General features: G+C 38.5%; 1 protein-coding gene across 3 annotated transcripts in view; it reads left to right on the top strand.

The window, feature by feature from the left end:
* ophn1 (oligophrenin 1) overlaps positions 1 to 21,842 on the top strand; it is a 40,321-nt gene extending 18,479 nt beyond the window's left edge. The window contains exons 15-24 of one of the 3 annotated variants that reach the window (XM_084114366.1): positions 330 to 414; positions 517 to 575; positions 3,412 to 3,517; positions 4,784 to 4,943; positions 5,202 to 5,340; positions 7,699 to 8,025; positions 8,673 to 8,802; positions 17,193 to 17,243; positions 20,265 to 20,304; positions 20,391 to 21,842. In XM_084114366.1, the coding sequence (XP_083970492.1) occupies positions 330 to 414; positions 517 to 575; positions 3,412 to 3,517; positions 4,784 to 4,943; positions 5,202 to 5,340; positions 7,699 to 8,025; positions 8,673 to 8,802; positions 17,193 to 17,243; positions 20,265 to 20,304; positions 20,391 to 20,402 (1,109 nt within the window). In that variant the 3' untranslated portion in view covers positions 20,403 to 21,842. Of the gene's footprint in view, positions 1 to 329; positions 415 to 516; positions 576 to 3,411; positions 3,518 to 4,783; positions 4,944 to 5,201; positions 5,341 to 7,698; positions 8,026 to 8,672; positions 8,803 to 9,010; positions 9,805 to 15,245; positions 15,324 to 15,484; positions 15,589 to 17,192; positions 17,244 to 20,264; positions 20,305 to 20,390 lie in introns of those variants that run through there. The other 2 variants (XR_014606207.1, XM_084114367.1) reach the window with 2 other exon arrangements.
* The last annotated feature ends 96 nt before the right edge of the window (positions 21,843 to 21,938 follow it).

Raw genomic sequence — 21,938 nt, 5'->3', positions numbered from 1 at the left:
ATAAACCAAATAACACAAACACTCACAATAAAATATACAAACATGCTTTATTTCTTGTCAAGAAGCTTATGTTTTATGTGGATAATAAATTTAATGGAGATAGAAATCTGAATCCAACTTATCATGCTGTTTAATATCTGCAGTAAACTTTGTGAACTTGCACCTTTTTTTTTTAACACTGAGGAAACCAAAGCACAGATATACGTCCATGAGAGCGTCCTTGAGCTGCTACAAAATCCCTGACACATACTGAAAAACAACAACCGTCTGAGGAAGGCCGTTTATCTCTCTCTCTCTCTCTGTCTTAATCTATCCTCCACTCTCTGCAGACCCAAAGTGTCCTGCTGAAGTAGATTTCAATTCCAGTGACATGGACATCAAGACCATCACTAGTGCTTTGAAATTCTATCTGCGGTGAGTTTAACACATTATGTGATCATCTTCCAATAAGTTCTTTTTTTGGTCATTTGATTTAATGTTTGTTTGTGTACTGTACATTTACATATGTTTTTCCAGGAGTCTGTGTGAACCTCTGATGACCTACAGCCTGCATAGAGAACTGATATTAGCAGCAAGTATGACAGCAAACGCATCCAGCCAGACACACAAACACGCCTTTCCATCCTTACACACAGATAGACCCACACTTTTATGTGTTTATATGTATTTTTCATCTCTTATGTGGGTCTGTCAAGTTCAACACAAGCATAGCTCTAAAAGACGGGAAAACACAAGTCCAAGTGCACTGTTTGCTCTTTCAGCACTGTACAAAAAAGCAATACCCCACATCAGTGATTCTCAACCATGGTTATGCAAACTACAGTGTTTCAGGGGGTACTTGGATTTAGATTACTTGGATTAAAAGATTTAGATATTGCTTTGTTAACCCTATAAAACAAGACTATACAAGTCTTATACATTTGAATAACTCTCATAAAAATACATTAACGTTAAAAAGTTTGGGGTCTAGTTTAAAAAAAAAAATTATTTAGCAAGGATACATTAAATTGATCAAAACTGACTGTAAAGACATTTATAATATTACAAAAGATTTATATTTCAATGCTGTTCTTTTGAACTTTCTATTCATCAAAATGTCCTGAAATAAAAATGATCACGGTTATCACAAAACAATATTGTAATAATATTTCACAATATTACTCTTTTTTTATTTTACCAAATAAATGCAGCCTTGGTGAGCATAAGAGACTTCTTTCAGAAACATTTAAAAAAAAAGGTACTGACCCCAAACTTTTGAATGGTGTATGTTTTTCCAAAAGCGATTTTAATATTATTCATTATTGTAAATGATATCCAGTATAAAATGAGGAAAAATAAGCTAGGATTGAAACAAAATGTACTAAACTTTAGTACAATACCAGTCTCTAGTGTCTTGGTATCACTAAATTGATACTTCAGGTCACAAATTAACAGCTTCATGAAATTAAACCAAAGTATCAAAAAACATTTTTTCAATCAAATAGAGAAATGTCTGGAAAACTTTGTAATATTACTTTGCAGTAGTAATGTAAGCTATATGTCTTCCAATCACAATTAAATATAATTCTGAATTATGAACCGAAGCAAGTCACTGCAGTATTAACGAGTTCCCTACTGTTTCTATTCCACACTGAATAAAATGTTGAATCTTGGAAAACTGCACCTTATTTCTGCATTTAGACTTGAGTTGTCTGTAGTCTTACAGAAAATCCATGTCACAGTCCCAGAGTGCCTGTTGAGTGCCAGTGCTCACGCTGCTGTAGTCAAGTATGCGACTGGCCCAGTAAAAGGCATTTTCAATACTGACATTTACATGGACATTAATTATTAAAAGAAAATCATAAGACCTCCTTCACTGGTCTTGTGTTGACAGATGAATCTTTTGTAATGTTTTACACTTCATGTCATTGCCCAAACTGGCCTGCACTGCCTCTACTGTACTAGTTATGTATAGTCTTTCCTTTTGTTTAAAATAATAAGCCTCTTAAGGTCATGTTTTACAGTGATTTTACAATGGTGAGGGATATTATTAGGTCTAAAACCCTCTTAATCTTGGTAAAATGCATAGCAATACAGTGGCTTATTACTTTGAAGATGACAGCCATGTGATAGAAGACCCCAATGTTTAATAAATAGTTACGTTTAATTAGCAATAATATTCAGAATAAGCTATTTTTGTAAGTAATATAGTTTATTAGCGTAATTGTAGATGTGGACAGTTGCCATCAATGTAGCATATTAATACACTGTAGAACGCAACTCATCCAATCAGAAATTAGAGTCAAAACCATCATTTTTATATCCTATGTGTGTGTGTGTGTGTTTATGACCTTGTGGGACATTTTTTTGGCCCCCATAAGGAAGACAGCTTATAAATCATACTAAATTATGTTTTATTTTATTTTTAATTTTTATGTAAAAATAGGGGTTAGGGGAAAGAAAATACATTTTGTACAGTATAAAAATCAATGTCTGTGGAAAGTCCCCACAAACTATGGAATCTCAACATCTGTGTATGTGCGATTCCTTTGTGTCCAAATGAGCGAGTGTGTTTCCAGCTTTAAACGCTTTCAACAAGTTGTGTTGAAAGTGCTGTATTGTAATCCTGCCCATAATAAGATTAGAAGCCATTAAAGCTGCTTTGATTATTATAGCTTGTATGCATACTTGCACTCAGATCACTCACAACTAAACAAACCCAGCAGAGCAGAGGAAAGGGCTACACCTGCTGAGGGATTAATGGCTCACTTTAATACTCTTTACTCACCTGGCCCAAGTGACCTCCCAGTCTGTTGTGTTGTAGGATTTTTTCTATTTTTATATATCAAAGACATTGAGAGGATTCATTCAAATCTTTCAAAGATGCTACATTGTCTCTTAAAACAGCTGTAGATTTCACAAGTATACGTGTTTGCTTTGCGCTCTATAAAGTAAGCTTTGTTACGGTTCGCCACAGGCTGTGCTTTCAGATAAAGCAGTGCTTATCCCACATTTCACAATAAATGTGTCTACTGATCCTTTTAGGATTTTACAAATGATCTTTGGACAAGTTGAAAGACGTTCAGCAAACTGCCGTTAAGATAACTGCAGCAAGAAAATAAGCAAACATTTCTAGAAACCACTAGCTTGCTAACAATCAAACGGCTCTATTAGTCTTAGTGTAGACAGAGAAGTGCACTGACTGTCTGCTTCGCTCTGCCTTTACACGTTGCATTTTGGTTTACGTTTTTTCAGTTGTTACCATGTAATGGGAGTCATGGCATTGAAATGCAGCATGAGCCACTTTTCATGGGTGGGACTCAACACAAACTGGCACAACGATTATGTTAATGAGGCAATGTTGATTATGTTAATGTGTATCATGTCCATCTATAGTGTGTGTGTGACTTTTACCGACATTTTTTTCCTCAGAGTCTGAGAATCCTGACTATCGGTTAGGGGCAGTTCACTCGCTTGTTTACAAACTCCCAGAGCGGAACAGAGAGATGCTGGAACTGCTAATCAAACACCTGGTCAGGTAACACAGACACACGCGCATGCATGCGTGCACACAGACCTGCTAATGCTCTCACACACACACACACACACACACACACACACACACACACACACAGAATGTGATACCCAGTTTGCTCGGGTGTACCTTTATAATTATATATTTGAGTTGTGTTGTGGTTAATATGACAAGTTGTGTGTGTGTGTGTGTGTGTGTGTGAAATTTCAAAAGAAAAGTCACCTGATCTATAGCTCCATGCCTTATTTTGTGTGTGTGTGTGTGTGTGTGTGTGTGTGTGTGTGTGTGTGTGTGTGTGTGTGTGTGTGTGTGTGTGTGTGTGTGTGTGTAAAATATTTTGAGTAAGGCAAACAACATATTCACATAACGTAGTTTGAATTTTAAACTAAACAAGCTCATATACTAAATATAAATGAAAGTAATATTATATTAGTAATGTGTACATTTAGTTAAACCTGTAAATAATTAAGTTGCAGTCAAGGTCAAGCATGGATCAGCACATGATATACACAGTTTCTTTTAGTATTTCAGTTGTGTGTGTTTGTATACATACATATATATCGGTCAACAAGATCTTTTAAAATGATTTTGAAAATAAGTATCTTATGCTTAACAGTAAGACCTGTAATTTTGTGAAATATTATAACAGTTTAAAATAACTGTTTTCAACTTTGATGCATTTAAAATGTAATTTATTCATGTGATGGCAAAGCTGAATTTTCAGCATCATTACCCCAGCCTTCAGTGTCACATTATCCTACAGAAAACACTCTAATATGCTGATTTGCTGCTAAAGTAACATTTCTTTTATTATTATCAATATTGAAAAGAGTTATATATATGCATGCATGTGTGCATGTGCCAGGTGAAGCTCCATAAATTTCTAAAAACAAAGTGCTGAAAAACAGTGACATACAATCCATACTACATCTGTCATAATTTGTTTTTGCAAATCTTCAATCTATGAATTCTGAAAAAAATAAAATAATTCTGCAGTCAGCCAGCTTAAAAACAGGTTTAAATCAGCAGAATTCAAAGCAACTACCAAATAAAGTAAACCGAATGAACACACTGTATAACAAATGTATAATCTAGTAACAAAACCACTCTGGTCCAATAAGGAAAGAATTCCCAAAACATTCTCACTCTTGGCCCTGGGCTGGGGGGTTTATTATGATAGTTTTATCCAAATCAGTACAGTACTTCTCACAGGGACAATCCATTTATCCAATCCCAAAGCTCACTACATTATCTCTGTTGTTTTTCTAGTGTTTGTAGCCAAAGCAGTGAAAATCTGATGACTGTGTCAAATATGGGTGTAATATTTGGCCCCACTCTCATGAGAGCAGAGGTGGAGACAGTGGCTGCCATGTTGGATATTAAGTTTCAGAACATCGTCATGGAGATCCTTATTGAAGACTACAGCAAGGTCAGACATGCCCTTTTCCAACTGATCAGGGGACAGTTTATCTATCTATTATTATTATACAAGCTAAATGCTCAGACAGAAAACAGGTTTCCATTGAGAACTGCTATATTTGCACTAAAATGTTTTGAAATCAAAACAAATGCTGTGTGATTCATAATAGTAAACAATATTTTGTCACCTTTTCAGTGGCCCCGATAGTTTAATGCTGTTAAAGATGTCATATTGTTTTGTAATTACTGCCGTCTCTGATGTTCTCAGATCTTTAAGGGTCCTCCTGAAGAAACCACGCCGCCTCCTATCCCACCTCCAAGGGTGACGCCAAGGAGACGGCAGCCAATCACGATCTCAAAACGCCCACCCCGTCTCTACCCCGGCCTTCAGTCTCCAGTTTTTGAGCGTAAATAGCCTTCAGCATCCTAGCCATCGTCATCATCATCATCGGCATCGGCATCATCATCATCATCTCATCGTTATATAATGCTTTTTTTTGCCTTATCAGTGAATTATTATAAATGTGAATTAGATTTGTCTTTATCTTTAAGGATTTTAGCATAGAAAGAAAATGATTTCTTTTCTGTAGATTGGATTTTTTTTTTAAAGAAAAGATTACTTTTTTTTATAAAGATCAATATATCTCAGATAAGACATACTATATAATGTTTCAGATTTATATCTATATATTGTATGTTTTTTTTTTTTTCTCTGGCTCAATATTTTTCTTTCAATTAATTTTTTCAGCTTTCAGTCTTTAAAATGTTCCTATTTTGCTTTTACCTTTTTTGCTAATCCTGTTCTTGTACTGCAAGCTTAAATACAATACACACACCTAAACACACCTAGAAGGGACCTCAGACTAGATCTGTTTCTCCTTAAGTGATTTTCTCTAAATGAAGAAAATACAACCAAATCTCCCCAATCTTTCTATCACACACACTCCTTATGTGCCAGTTTAGAAGTCCCTCCATACACATTGTGAATTGTATGATTAAATCTGCAGGATCTCAGGGCGCGTGTATGTGTGTCTGCCTTGATAAATGTTCGTTCTCTGACATGCTCTCCCCTCATTGTTAGCCGTGTTATGCAGCGTTTAACAACAGTCAAGCTAATAGTACACTCACTAGAGCATGATTACCGAACGACTACCTGCCCTTCTGCAGCAAGCGTGTGTGCGTGCATCAGCGCCTATGGGTCTGCGAGTGTGTGCAGGATTGCGTGTGTACAAGTGTTGGTATGCCATTGTGTGTTTCGCTACCTAGTGTGTCTGAGAGCTAATGCCTGCATGTGTTTACGAGTCTCTCTCAATCTGTTTTCGATTGGCTTTTGGACCTCTTTTCCTCTAATAAGCTATTTTTATTATTAATATCTGAGCTTTTTTTTCTCTCCCTCTTGATCAAAAACGAATGTGTGCATTAATCCATTAATATGATTCTCTGGTTCATTTGTATATTCATGAGATTTGGCTTATTAAAGCATGCTGGAAATTTGCTTGGTCTGATCAGTGGAATAATTTTTGTTCCCCTTCTGTTGTATTTTTCAATCAAATCATTAATCTGAGTAGATCATAACTGCTCGTTTCCTGTTTGCTGAATTTGCTGGTGGTGGGATATGTGTGTTTGTGCATGTGAGCGTCAAGCCACCTGTTAAGTTTCAGTGAATCTTGGATCGTGATGGCCCGTAAACTTGGCTCTGTGTGTGTTTTTGTGGACAATACAGATACAGTCATGGAGTATTAGGGCCAACCGTGAATTTTGGAACCCCTGCCAAAATGCGAATGTGTTTGTGAATGAGTTTTTATGCAAATGTGTCCATGTCCAGTTTGGCTAACTCACACACAGCTGGTTGTTTTGACTGACTGATGCTGTTCACACACACAGCTGTTTTACACTCGTGTCCTTGGTTCTCACATGGCCATAGCAACCTTTGTTATGAGACCAAGTTCATCTGTTCATCTGCACACTAAACTGGAGTCAAACCAGATTGTAAATCAGCTTGAGTTTCATTCATGCCTTTAATTATTTTTGTTTTATTTTACGTTTTTAACTAAGTAAAGTCTATAAAAGCACTTTCCCCTGCATAAAAATCTTTTGTGTGAAAGAAACACTGCTGTAAATGCCTGCGGTGAACAGAAATCCTTTTCATAGTTTATCTCAAATGAAAGATGTGCTAAAAACAGTTAGCTTTTACCATTTCGAGGTTATAATGCTAATTCCAGACATAAGAAAATGTCATTTCTTTATAAAGAGATCGGAAGAAGAAAAAAAACATCAGGCTTTTCAAAGGATAAAAATCCAGCCTGGCGGAGATAGACTTTGACCAGGTGGCTTGAGCTGATAACGATCAGTGTGTTTGGGTAAAACAGTTCGTGGCTTCTTCAGACACTTTTTCCTTTAGTTTCAAAACTTCCATTATGTTCCAGTTGTGTTGAAGCTATTGGAATGAAATGACTCACTTTGAGTAATTTGATTTGGACTTGTTCAGTCTTTATTGGCTTGTATTTCTCGTATTGTGGAAATACAAGAGGACAGGGAATCTGTCGAGCTGTTCTCTTTATTTATTCATCGAAACTAACACAACCTCCCCTTTTTAAGCCCAAACTACAAGAACAGGAAATGTTAAGTTTTAACGACACCCCTGATACAATCTCCTCTCAGGGGAATGTTCAAGGCTAAAGTGTTGCAATCGTGCCTCTGACCCACCAGACGTTTAGTAGTGCTTTATCTAAACTGCCTGCATTGACTGACTCTGTGCTTCGCAGGGCAAGAGCAAAACGGCGCCACCCACAATGATGGCGAACCTGAGGGAGACACCGGCCTCACCAGTCCGGTTCCTCATCAAAGAACAAAACTGGCACCTCCTTCCATATGCCCTCCATCCATCCCGCTCTCCTCTCCGACATCTCGGAAGCCTGTTAACCCCAGACCTGCTCTTCGGCCCTTGGATTCTGATGTTGGCAGGGTTGAAGTTAGGATACAGGATGGTCAGAGGTCAGACGCCATGGTGACGGCCAATGGGGAATCAGGAGGGACAGTGAACCGCGCACAGTCTTTCCAAGGAAGCAGGCCACAACTCAAAAGAACAACTGGTAAACAAGACATTTAAATGATCTAACCATCCACCATCCTGTGTGACATGAATGAAGGCCAAACTCTGAGTTTAAGGATGATCCTTTTTTACCTGTCTATTCATTTAATCAAAAATACATTAGAAATGCAATTCATATATACATTGACTTGAATACACGTCCTCACAATCTATATTAAATTAAACTATTACTATATTAAAATTCATTTTCATATTTTTGAGGGGCCCTAAAGTAAAAAATGTCAGTGTGATACAACTGTCATGATATCATAAAAAAGAAGTTTCATTAAAAAAAGTGACTAAGAAAAAGAGAAACTTATTAATTAAAAAGTTTATTAATTTAATTAACTGCTTCCCTGTTTCAAATTTTTTGAAATCTTTTGTCTGCCAAATCAGTCATTTGAACTAACATTCAGAAAAAAAACTTAAAACAGGGAATGTTTTAGAAAACACTTGGAAATGATATCAAATGTAATGATGTAATGTAATAACAGTGTGGCATGACGTATGAATAATCAACATAGTACATGAAGCAGGATGGCAATCCCTTGTGATCTACAGTAAGCAGAACACATATTTACAACAATCATGCTCCAATGAGTCAGTCCATTAAAATGGTTGTAACAGATATGTGTGTGTGTGTAACAGGAGAGGCTCAGGGGCTGAAAGGACGATCTTTCTCAGAGAAGAGTTCCATCTGCCGGCCACCTACTCGACCACCAGATCCACCCTCCCGTCTCCTCAATAAAACTCTAAACGAAGACACTTCAGCATCATAGTAAGTACACATCAATTCACCACAAACCTTACTTCACTGTAATGTTACTGCTGATTTATTCAGATTCAGATTTTTTTTGTTCTTTTTTTTTTAATAAACATTAACAGAAAGCTGAAATGCGTTGCATAGCACAGTGAGTGAAACCCTTGCAGCAATGACTATATTAACTATTTTTTGATTTTATAAATCAACTTTGCTCTCTGCTCAGGTGTGATCTTGGCACATTCATCCAGGCAGATTTGCTCCAGATTGTTCCGGTTATTTGGTAGACACTGTCCACGGCAATTTTCAAGTAGCAGCACAGATTCTCACTTGGATTGAGTTCAGAACTTTGATTGTGGCATTATGAGATATGTTTGTGTTCTTGTGCCACTGCAATGTTCATTTAGCCTTGTGTCTGGAATCACTGACCTTCTGAAGGATGAACTTTTGGGTAACACTTTATTTTGATGGTCACTTTTGAACATTATGTTGACTATAAGTAACTTTGCAACTACATGTCAACTATCTGTAACTATCTGTCATTAGATTATTAGTATTGTCTGCTTAATATGTGCTAACTCTTTATTGTGATGCTCTTCCAACAGACTATAAGTAACTTTGCAACTACATGTCAACTTATTCTAACCCTAAACCTACCAGTCTACTAATACTCTCCTAACACTCTAATGAGAGTTAGTAGACATATAGGGGCAACATTACTTATAGTTAACAGAATGTGTTAAAGGGACCATCAAAATAAAGTGAAACCGAACTAACCAAACGTTGGCTTTTAGGCAGACTAAAACAGGTTTAAAACAGTAGGGATGCACAATTTTAGGGATGCATGCTATACAGTATAATGGTACCAAACAGTTATCAGTTATCATATTTTTAGGTCAGTATTTGATATTTAATTGCATGTTTATTTCCTCTATTTTTTGCATAAATGCATAATTTATTAACACTTTTAATGTAATCTTTAGCTAATTTTTAAATGAATATAAAAAAAATCATGCGCTATAAAGTAGCATTTAAAATGATTTTTTAAATAATTTTAATACTGATGCAAAAAAAATATATATATATATAGCCAAATATTGCAATAATGATATGAAATGCAACAAACATTTAACATCTGTAGAAAAAGGCATAAAAGTACATAGATACGGCAGCTCTCAGGTTGAAACGGGTGTGCAAAAACTACAAACTAGGAAGTCTTTGTCTTCAAACTAAGTCCTGTTTTGCCGAAGCTTTCCTGCTAACAGAAAAAGTAACTCAAACTTCCTTCAGTTAAGCCAAACGTGAACTGAGTGAAAAAGAACCCAGTTCTCTTGGCATTTACATTACACCTGAACTTACGCTGGACTATGTGAGAGGGTCCGTCCACTTTTTATTCATACAGTTATTTTTAGTATATATACCAACTTAAATATTATCTCATTGTAACATAATACTGATTTATTGTTATCATATTGAATATTGAAATTATGGTGTGCTTGCAGTGTACTTACCTAAGAAAGTACTGGGTAATATAAGGTAACTACATGGGTTAAGGTTTAGGGTTAGGTTCAGGGGTTAGTACCTAGTTATTACCAAGTTAGTGTCATTACTACAATAAGTGCATAGGATGTACACGGGGAACAGGACTGTAAAATAAAGTGCTCAGAAATGATGAAATAGTTATATTTCAAGCCTGGAAGTTTGGAGGATAACTTTCTGTGCAGATTGCAATAGTTTTTCCACTCTGTCGAAATGAAAATTCAATTTTAGCCTTTAATAATCAGACTATTCTGTATTGCAAGTTTGATTCTATCGCAATTAATGTTGCAGCTCTATATTGCAGTACCTTTTTGTATTTTGTACCATCCATCCTACTGTTTTTATGAATATGACCAGTTCCTACCGATGAAGAGAAGCCCTGTATCTTTCATCAGCATTGGATTGTGTTTTTATGGTGTGGGCTGAAATAGATTTGTGTCCTCCGGATTGTTTTAGGCTGACCAAGATCGGATAGTTTCCACATTGCACCTGGACCACCATTATGTGTTTTGGCAAACTCATGGGGCTGGTTGCATAAACAAAGGACTTATGTTAAGACTGTGTCTTAAGTACTAGTATGACCAACTAGCGTCAATCAGTCTTACTTTCTAGTATCATAATTAGGCCAATCTACGTTTTTATAGAACTGATGTAAAACAGTTAAGAACAGTCTTAAAGAAAAAAAATATTGACTGTTGTAAGACTAGTCTTAACCGTTTATGCAAACGGCCCCTGACGTGCTTTCGCATGTTTTTTATTAAAATTCATTTTTATGAATACCTCCTTATACAGGCCAGTGTTTTGCTGGACTGGTTGGCTGGTATGCGTTTCATCTGACTGAACACTGTTGATCCTGCAAAGTGATTGTTGGCCTCTCTGCGGTAGATAGAGAGCAGATATCTGATTTTGCACAGGGATGATCTTTTCTAGGTGTTTGGGTGGCTTGATTCCAAACACTTGGATATAGTTGTATATGTTTTTCCAAATTGTATGCATTTGGTTTACTTTTACTTGGACTCAAGAACGCTCTTAACTCGTAATTATCACAGCAGTCCTTAAGATTCACAGCTAGAATAATGATCCCTTAACTGGGGATTTTATCTAGAAAATGCTTCAGTCATTTTAATGATTTACAGGTAGAGGTCAATGCGACGACATTTGTGTCCTCATTTACAAAATCACTTTCCATCTGTGTTAACTTTTCAAACAACACATTTCAGGGTTTTTTTCAACGATAAATTCTGGTAAAAACAGAAATATTATATTTATTTTCTGACAGTCGCTTTCAAATTATGTTGAGTTTCAGTGCTAAGAAATATAAATATCCCAGAGAGCTCAATTTCAGTGCAGGATCTGCAGGGATTTAGTAAAGCGTCTAAATCCTTTTGCAAGCCATTGTAAATATACCATATACAGCAGATTTGATCTGGATAAGACTGCTAATCTTGATAAAGTATAAGTTTCTGCTTGTTAGATCCTCATAATTACCATTCTATGAGCAGGAGCAGGGAGCAGTATTTTAGACTAACTCTGGGTCTAAGGTAATATGGGTGTTTTGGCCACTGTGTCAAATGGACTTATGGTCTTATTTCAGAAATGCCTCAGTTAAATATCTCCTGAAAACACATACTCTCAAGCATACTAGCTCTATCATTCTTGTGGCAGACTGCAGAATGAGTTCTTTTTTTTGTTAACCTTTAAGAACCAACTTGTATGATGGTTAATAAAAAAACATGTATGCATGAATTAAAACAAATAATGTTTTAATTAAAATCTAAAAATAGCTACAGATGTTTGCGGTGCAGTAATTAGTTAATGCAGTAATAATTAATTGGAACAAGAAGACTAATGGAGATCCTCACAGTTATAAGCACAGCAGTTTTACATCAGCGGAATTACTGGGAAAATTAAACGATTTTAATATAGTTGATGGAAAATATGGCAAGAAAAAAAAACAATGCAAGATGTTAATAATGCACTAACAATTTTTAGAAGAAGAAAAATGTAATCAGTATATTGAGAATTGAGCTCAGGGTCACTAAAATGAAGCGCTTTTCTAGCAAATTAATCAACTCACTGAAATGCATAACTATCACCTGCACAGATAATAAAGTGATATTATCTGTGAACTGATGAACTTGAATGTGCTGGACAGAATGTTTAACTGAACTGAGACTGTAAATACAGTATTTGTTGCTGTAACAACACTATGCGTAATGCAGTTTCCTACAACACTGAAAATTAAAGAATGAATTTCATAACACAATAACATTTAAAGTGTTCCCTTATCGGTCAGTCACTTCAACGTACGTCGTGACTGACTGATACAAATCTCGCTAGAGAGGCCAATCTACTTCAAGTGAAACTAAAACGAGCCAATACACATTGGCATGCAATCATCTGCATCAGCTGTTTTGATGCAGCCTTGCAGCGCGGGTATATAACGAGCAGCAGGTTTGCAAATGCGATTGCATTTAAGTTTTTTGCTTCGGAGCTCTCTTTAAAGTTGTGAAGACTATTTCGAGCATGCTTCTTTTTTGGTTTTCTCCAGAGGTGCGGGCGTGACGACACAGTAGCGCGAGCAGTCTTTTTTCTCTCTCTCTTCTCTCTCTCTCTCCCCTTCTCTATTTTTTGTTTTTGCCTTTGAGCAAACAAAAAGCTGTTTTTTGGTAAGGAGCGCAGGTGAAAGCGCTCAAAAGCCGTTTTCACGGCTGGTAAGACCAGTGAGAGAGACGCGCAACCAACGCGTCGGGGAACCAACCCCCTAGGGACCCTCATCTCTCTCACGTTCTGCAGCCAGCAGAGCCACCATCGGAACGCTCTGGACCACCCTCGAGATGTGTACCAGTTGCTTCCTTTGGTGCTCCCTGTGACGAACAGATGTCGATCGCTGCATCAGAGGGTGGGTCAGACTTCTCCGCGGATGACGACTCGGCGCCGCTGCCTCCTTCGGGTGTGTCAGCGGTGCCCGAGACGGACCCGCAGATGATGGCCATGCTTTCCCAGGCCACCAACAGGATCGGGCTCGTGTGGAACCCTCCACCGTGTCCCGAGCCCTCGAGACTGGATGATTGGTATCTCGAGGTGGCACGCACTGGTTCTCAGCAACCCACCCCAGTGCCTTTCTTCCCGGAAGTGCACGAGGAGCTCACGGGACGTGGACGGCACCTTTTACTGCCAGAAACCGTTCCGGTGGCTCCTCCTCCCTCACCACCCTTGATGGCGGGGTGACTAAGGGTTACACGCGTATCCCACCAGTGGAGCGGGCCGTTGCTATGCAACTGTGCCCTAACTCCACTTGGTGCGGAGAACCGTGTCTCCCTTCCCGGGCCCGTAAGTACTCGTCGGACCTAACATCAGAGGCGGCTTCCCCACAGGCCTTGTAAGCCTTGACGGTTACATGGCCTGTGGGGAAGCCGCCTCTGCTGTGCACGCCATGGCGTTGCTGCAGGTCCATCAGGCCAAGGCACTGAAGGAACTGCACGAGGGTCGACACCACCCACAAGTTCTCCAGGAACTTCGTGCCGCAACGGACCTCGCGCTTCGTGCGACGAAGGTCACCGTGCGGTCAGTGGGTCGTGCGATGTCCACACTTGTGGTCCAGGAACGCCATCTCTGGCTGTGTCTGGCTGACATGAGGGAGACCGACAAGCTCCGGTTCCTTAACTCCCCCGTGTCCCAGACCAGCCTCTTCGGTGACGCAGAACTTCTCGGCTGTACAAAAGCAGACTGAGGCCATCAAACACATCCTGCCGCGGCGGTCAGCTGCTGCCTCCACCCCACCGCCTGCGGCCCCTCAGTCTGCTCGTCGCCGGGGGTGGCCTCCTGTGTCTGCCCTCGCTCCCGTGCCGCAGCAGCAGCCTCCACCTAAACGGCGCCATGGAGCCAGTCGCAGGCCGCCCCCCCCAGAAGGGAAAGGAGAAAGGGAAGCAGAAGGGAAAGGCTGTCTCCAAGCAGAGGATGGCCCACTAGATAGTGGATGCCACCGCCTTGACTTACCAAGCTCAAAGCGTGCCTTGCCCGCTCAGGTTGCATGCTCACTCCACGAGAGGCGTTGCATCCTCCTGGGCACTGGCACGTGGCTCCTCGCTAACAGATATCTGTAGAGCTGCGGGCTGGGCGACACCTAACACGTTCGCTAGATACTATAGCCTACGTGTAGAGCCGGTCTCCTCCTGTGTTCTCACCCTAAATGGGTAGAAGCACTGAGAGGCCCGGCTCTGTCGGCTTGCTGCACCCTACTGTGCTCCATATTCTCCAGAGTGAAAAACATGTGAGTCCTCCAACAACCTCGGCCCGGACATGGCGGAGTGTGCGATGCCAGGCCAGAACCAGGTTTAGGCTGGGTCCCATATGTGTGACCCTACGGGGATCCCATATGTGTATTCTTCACATTCTGTATCTTACCACATAACTCCTTCAAAGATTGTGGCTTCCGCAGTGTCCCTTCCCTCCATAGAAAGGGCACGCTTTCCCAGAGTTATCCAATAATTTCACTGTATGGGTTATCACGGAACAACAGTGTCAGATACACTCTGTTTAAGCCCTCTCCTATCATCCTTCCAGGCAAGAAGGAGTAGAGGCTTACACAGGGCGCTGGATGGGGTGCAGCAGCTGTGGCGCTTTGGTAGGGATTCCTATCAGTCGGTCACGACGTATGTTGAAGTGACCGACCGATAAGGGAACGTCTCAATTACATATGGTAACCCTCGTTCCCTGAGGGAGGGAACGGAGACGTATGTCCCGTCGCCACATCTGCTGCTGCCCGCCGGGGTGGCCAGCTTATCAGGCTTGGCTCCTCAGCAAAAAACTGAAATGCAATCGCACCTGCTGCTCGTTATATACCCGCGCTGCAAGGCTGAACAGCTGATGCAAATGTAGCGTGTAACACGTGTCAGGTCTGATGTGTCACACTTGTATAGGGTTCAATATGGTTCGATATGGGCCAACCGATCAGAAGGCAAGGAGCGGCTACTGGAGAGAGGGAAGCAACACAGCAGGTAGGTGAAAACCAAGAATTTCGTTTACTGGTTGGAATCTTGCATTCATTGAAGCATTTCTTAATTGCAATTTGTCTGGAGTATGTAAATCTCAATACTGTCATTTAACAACATACAATGTATGACAATGCTTATAATCAACTCTCTTTTTGAAATTTCAGGAAGTTGGACTCATCAACTCAAACAAATCAACTCAATTGAGAACAATTGTCATATACTTTGTACGAAAATGAAATAATAAAATAAAACTTATTGGAAAACTCAACAGACTCAGCTGGTTTATAACCCAATAAAATTGAAAGAAACAATAAACAATGTTTTCAAAACAAAATATTACAACTCAATAATTCATATCACTCTTTCCCTTCAAAATGTAACAGTCTTTTCAGCCAAATGAATCAAATATTCAAGATTCACTGAATTGATTCAGTTAATGTCAGTTCAAAATCAAATGACTCTGACTGAAAAGATTTGTTGACTCTTTAGAATCGTTCAGTTCAGAATCAATGTCTCTCCGTTCAAAGCTCGAAGAAAAATATGCAAAAACAAAGTCTCAGTCCTGTTTGTCCAAAAAGGAAAATATTTCTCATACCAGTTTCGATGAATTCAAGATCAAAGTTCAACAATCAAATTGTCTCCGTGGGTGGCTCGCCTTTTACATACGCTCATATGCGTCTCACGTGTCCAGGATGGTGATCACAATTTCTCAGAAGAAACACACAAAGAAAAAAAAAAAAACAGCCTTGCAAAACACAAGGCAGAACAATAATTAATCTTCCATTCAAACACTTTCATCTACAAATATCATGTATACACTTCAAACAACATATCAACTCAATATCTTATACACAACACTTATACACGACATTGTCACTCTTCATTGACTCGTTTGAATCTTCACATGTGATTTGCTTTAGCCCAACGTGCAAATTAGCACTAGCTCACACACTATGCATAAGCAGCCTATATGAACGCTAATATCACATTACTGATTTGCCGCTGAGTCTTCAACAGTTTTCTTGTAAAATGTCAAGTCAATATAAAAAAAACAACTCACCAAGGCAAGAATTTCACATCTTATTCAATAAGAAGATAATTTGCGGTGCTTTGGTGCTCCGTGTATCTACATCGGCCTTTATTCTCGATTATCTGCCTCGTCGTCTTCTTACTTCGGCATCAGCTCTTCAAAGTTATCACTTTCACTCAGAAACTCATATTCATACTAAGAGCTCAGATTTTCACGTGGTATTTTGTTTATTTGTTTGATACACAGTATATAAATAAATAAATGTTTAGAAATCAATTTTTCAAATAGTGTTAACAATTTTGTAAAAGTTTGGTGTTCATTTTTGTTATCAAAACATTGTCAACAAAAATTGTAAATAGACTAAAATTTGAGCAAAATAGAGTAGAATTTGACTTGACAAAATAAAATAAAAACATGACTAAGAAATAAACCTGCACAGATGAATGCTGTATGTGTGTGTGTGTTCTGTCTTTCAGGTGTGCCATATTTTCGTAACAAATGCAAATATAGCCTACATGCACGCACACACCGAGATTCAATGCGAATGGCAGTACATGTTTGTGAGATTAAGTACGAAGAGTGACTCAGAACTAAACACGACCAGATTTTCATATTTGGCATTCAAGATTCCAACTTCAGCCTCAGAGGAGACTAATTTGTTCAAGCATGTTTGGGATATTCTTCATAGCATGCAAACACAAACAATAATATGAACATAATGTGAAATATATGGACAAAATAGTTCTATTGAAACTTGTCTTAATGATTTAGAATGATCTCAGTAGAAATCTCCGTTCATCATCAGTGATTAATTGATATATTCTTCTTTCTCCCTTTCATAGTGTCGCCTCCAAAACCAGATTTTTTGAGAATGCTTCCAGGCAGATGGGGAGGTACGTGTGCGTTAATGTGAGGGCATGCATGCGTGTGCATGTGCTGGGCTGGCTCACGAGTGTGTGTGTGTGTGTGTGTGTGAGCCTTTCATTGTTTTCAGCAGCTGCCGGAAAAAGGGTAACTTGCACACGCTCATAAAATACACACACTCACATTTGCACCTACAGACATAGTAGCCTGATTTGAACTCTCTGGCTTAAAGGAATAGTTAATCCGAGGATAAAAATTCATTTATTCATTCCTTATGTTGTTTTCAAGGTCTTTCTTTCTTCTGTTGATCTTAACATGATACATTTTGAAGAACGTTTTGCTCATTTTTTTTCCATGCAATTGCAATAAATAAAAGCAAAAAAAAACAAAACATAAAATTGTCATAAAATTGGTCCACGACTCGTGCGCTACTGTGTATTCCAAGTCTTCTTCGTCATACAATAGTTTTGTGCGAGGAAAAGTCTATTCTAGCTCTCCTCTAACCAATGTCTGGTTCATGAACAAATCATTCTTTTGAGTTGCATCTTTTCCGCGAATCAGTGATCTGATCCAGATGAGTATTCCTGTAGCTCAAACAATAGAGCATGGTGTTTGCAACAGCAAGGTCTTGGGTTTGATACCCCAGGAATGCATCAACTTTTTAATCATTTTCAGTCATCTTGGATAAAAGCATCTGCCAAAGGCATACATTTAAATGAATCATTTATGTAAATGGTTTATTGACAAACTAGACTGATTCCAGTTCTGTGAATCAAGTTCAATTCAGTGACTCAGTGTTCCAGCTTGCTGGAGATAATCAGTAATAATACTTCATTTGAAATATGGTGCATGAACCGTATGGACCATTTTTTTATGTGCATTTTTTAACTTTTGGAGCTTAACAGTCCCTGGTCATAAATTGGACCAGTTTAATGGCACTTTTATATGGTGCTTTTGCGATTTTAGATGCTTGAAAGCTCCAGTCTTCAGTCATTTCTATTGCATGAAAAAGAATGACATTCTTCACATTTCTCAGTTTATGTTCCATTTTTGGATGAACTATCCCTTTAAGCACAGGATTCAGATAAGGCTCCTGTGTCTAGGACTTTCTTAGACACCACAGGAAAGTGCAGAGAAGTTACTTAGTAGTTTTGCAGTTGGAAGTGAGCTGCTGCTCAGATATCAGGTTTTGTGTGGAAAATATGTGGGTGTTTGTAATCTAAAATCAGTATGGGCTGATCTTTTACTAAATTATGAAGTATGTATGAAGTATATGCCTGATGAAGGTCATGAGAACGAAACGTTACTAATAAATATTTTTTGATACTTATTGCAAGTATTGATAGTGTGCAGGATTTCCTTTTGTTTTTTGAATTATGAAGTATGAAATGAGCAGTTTGGAAAGTTTGGGTGGCTTTTTGAGATTAGGAGGATTCTTTTCACTGCTCATGGCTGCGCTCCAAGCCAGCGCACACACTTGTGTAGTTTAAAGTTCAAGGACTTTCACAATGCTAGAACAGATCCCAAAGGGAACTCTCAGAGGATACTAAGAGAAAAGGTTTGACCAAATGCAAAGCATCAAAGTGAACTAAAATGAACGTCTGTAATGAAGCACCACACCCCATTCATTTCACAAGCCTGTGCACAGCGCTCGCTACGCAGGTGCCAATATTTCATGTGCATAAAATCTAATGTAGCCTACTGATGATAGCCGAGTGACAATGATATTTTAAAGGAGTAATGCAGCCAAAAATGAAAAATTTGTCTCCATTTATTCACCCTCATGCCATTCCAATTTTGTATGCTGTGAATTTCATTAAAATACAAAAGGAGATTTTGTATCTTCCATGCTATGACAGTTCACAGGGATCATAGGCTGTCAAGTTCCAAAAATGACCAAACAAGTATATGCATACGGTTCATATTGCATGAACCGTATGGGCCATTTTTTTACGTGCATTTTTTTTTTTTTTACTTTTGGAGCTTAACAGTCCCTGGTCATAAATTGGACCAGTTTAATGGCACTTTTATATGGTGCTTTTGTGATTTTAGATGCTTGAAAGCTCCGGTCTTCAGTCATTTCTATTGCATGAAACACTTTAGATATACCAAGATGGTACTCATATTAATATGATTTGGATAAAGTGCAACGTGCAATATGTCAGAGCCTTCAGAAAGATACAACCCCCGCCTTCTAAATAAAGAGCCAATCGTCAACTGGTAAAGTCATCGCATCACTAGAAGCTCATTCTGTCACCTGATGGAGTTTGGGTTCCTCGCCACTGTCACTTCTGGCTTGCTTAGTTGGGGACACTTAATATTCAACAATGTTATTGATTTGACTGCACTGACACTATTGGATGAGAACTCAACTGAGCTGGACGATGACCAGAATTCTTTTCTGCAGAACTGCTTTATAGATGTGCTAATTTAACAACTGATGATCTTTATGACGGAACTGAATCCGCACTGAACTACCTTCAGCTGAACAATGACACTATTTTCTTTTAGAGCTGCTATACTGCTGAAATGAACTCTTTTTGCATCAGTGAATCATTTTCCTGTATTCACTGTAAAGCTGCTTTGAAACTATCTGTATTGTATAAAGTGCTATGTAAATAAAGGTGACTTGACTAGAAACAGTCAGTGTCCTGAGACACACACTTAGGACTCATTAGCTCATAGGCTGGTCAAGCCTCAAATTTACGTTTTTTAATGCTATTTGAGCATAATAAACAACACTTATGCGTCAGATTTTGACTTGAGAACTCTGGAAAACTTTGATGGTGGTTTCAGGACCTTTTTGGATCTTGTTAGCCTCATCCCTTTGTACTGCCATTGTAGGGAAAACAGAGTAAGAAATCATTTAAATTTTGTCAGTTTCCACGAACCCCTCCCCCCCACAAAAAAAAAAAAAAAAAACAGCTAACGGGTTTGGAACAACATGAGTGAGTAAATAATGACTGAATTTTCTTTTTTTGGGTGAACTATCCATTGAAGTTACTGAAAATAATGAAATTTATAATAACGCACTGTATTTTGTCCTGCAGCTCCTCTCCGAATGCCTCAACTGCAGCTTCTAGAGATGAGGTACGGCATGTTCTACTGTCTTATTTTTATTATTAAAGTAACCTATAGTTTTTGTGCTCATTTCTGTCACTTGTTTATCTTTGCAGAACACTAAATAAGAACTTCCTTCCAGTCAACTTGTGTACAACTTGTGGATAGATGTCTTGTGGACCAATTAACGCACGTCAGCGGTCAAGAGACTGTATGTGTCCATGTACGGCACAGGCCTGGAGTCTGGATGTGATTTTAATACATAAATTATTAATGTTACTGACAGAGCATGAAGGAACGCCCCTTGACCCCAGTTTGTGTGTGTGTGTGTGTGTATGTGTGTGTGTGTGAGTGAATTGGGCAGGGTACTATTTTTTTGTGCTTTGCCGCCAATTTCTTGCACTTGCTTACTTTGTTGTAAAATGAAGTCTTTGAATCTTGCTCGGATCAGAGAACAAAAAGAAAGCAATGAATATTTTTTTTTCTTTTTATAAACACTTTGACCTTCCTGCTCACAATAGGGAGAACTCCCTCCTGTTCTCTTGCTCACTGTGTCTCTCAACATCTCCCCTTCTCTCTGACCTACTTTATTGAAACCGATAAGACTTACGGATTTACAGTCTCACTCTACAGACACACTACAGACTTCACTTTATGAGTGGTAGAAGGTGGTACTATTCCGAATCAACACTAATCAGTATTTAATTACTTAGAAGCTGAACATGCTTCTATTAATCAACAGTTATTACTCAGTAATTAGTAACTGGAAAAGGATGAATCACCTGCAGTGCTGGTTTTAAATGTTTCTGACAAGCAGAGTAGTTACTGTAATTGAAAACTGCTTCTCCTTTTATCCGTTATGAAATTCTTGTGGTGTTCCTACAGCAAACCAAAAGGGATTGAGGAACTTTCGTTACTTTGACTAGTTCACAGAGCAAAGGATGCTTTAATATGTTTTTCTCTCCCTCTCGTCCCCTTTTTTTAAAATGATCAGTCAACTTTAATGGTATAGAGATCAGTCTCGGTATTCAGCTTAACCTCACTTTCAAGTCTCAAACTTTGACCGAAAGATGAACATTTATCGGTTTCTTTTGGTCAGTGGGAATCTTCTGTGTGAAATCTAAAGATTTTAAGTCTCATTCTCACTTTCACACAATTGTAAATGTGAAAATGTAAATGTATATGTCAGTATGTTTTTGGTACTTCAGTTACAATAAGGTTGAAATTTTAAGGTCACTTTAGGTGGGTTTGGTGCATTCCTATGTATCATTATTATTATTATTATTATAAAGCTCCAAATTTCCAGTTGATATTTTATGTAGTTTTTGTAAACATTTTCTTGCTGTTCGTCAAGCTCTCTCTAATTCTTCGTAACAGTCACTAAACCCTGTTTGTTTTTTCATTTTAAATGTACTGCTGCAAGAAAATGATACTTTATTAAAAAAAGAGATAAACTGTTTTATTCTTATGAAAGTAAGCTGTACGTGAGTCAATCCAGAGTAGAAATAATTCTATAAAATGAAATGACCTCATGATAATAATCAATAAATGATTGGAAGGAGAACGGACCTTTGGAATCCAGTTAAATTAAAACAGCTGTGCACCAGACAAGCTCCCACCACAAAAATGTATCTTGTGCCCAGTTGCTTTTGCATGACATTGTT

Source organism: Abramis brama (assembly GCF_963993115.1).
Source record: "Abramis brama genome assembly, chromosome: 5".
Taxonomy (NCBI): domain Eukaryota; kingdom Metazoa; phylum Chordata; class Actinopteri; order Cypriniformes; family Leuciscidae; genus Abramis; species Abramis brama.
This window is presented reverse-complemented; position numbering and strand designations above follow the sequence as displayed.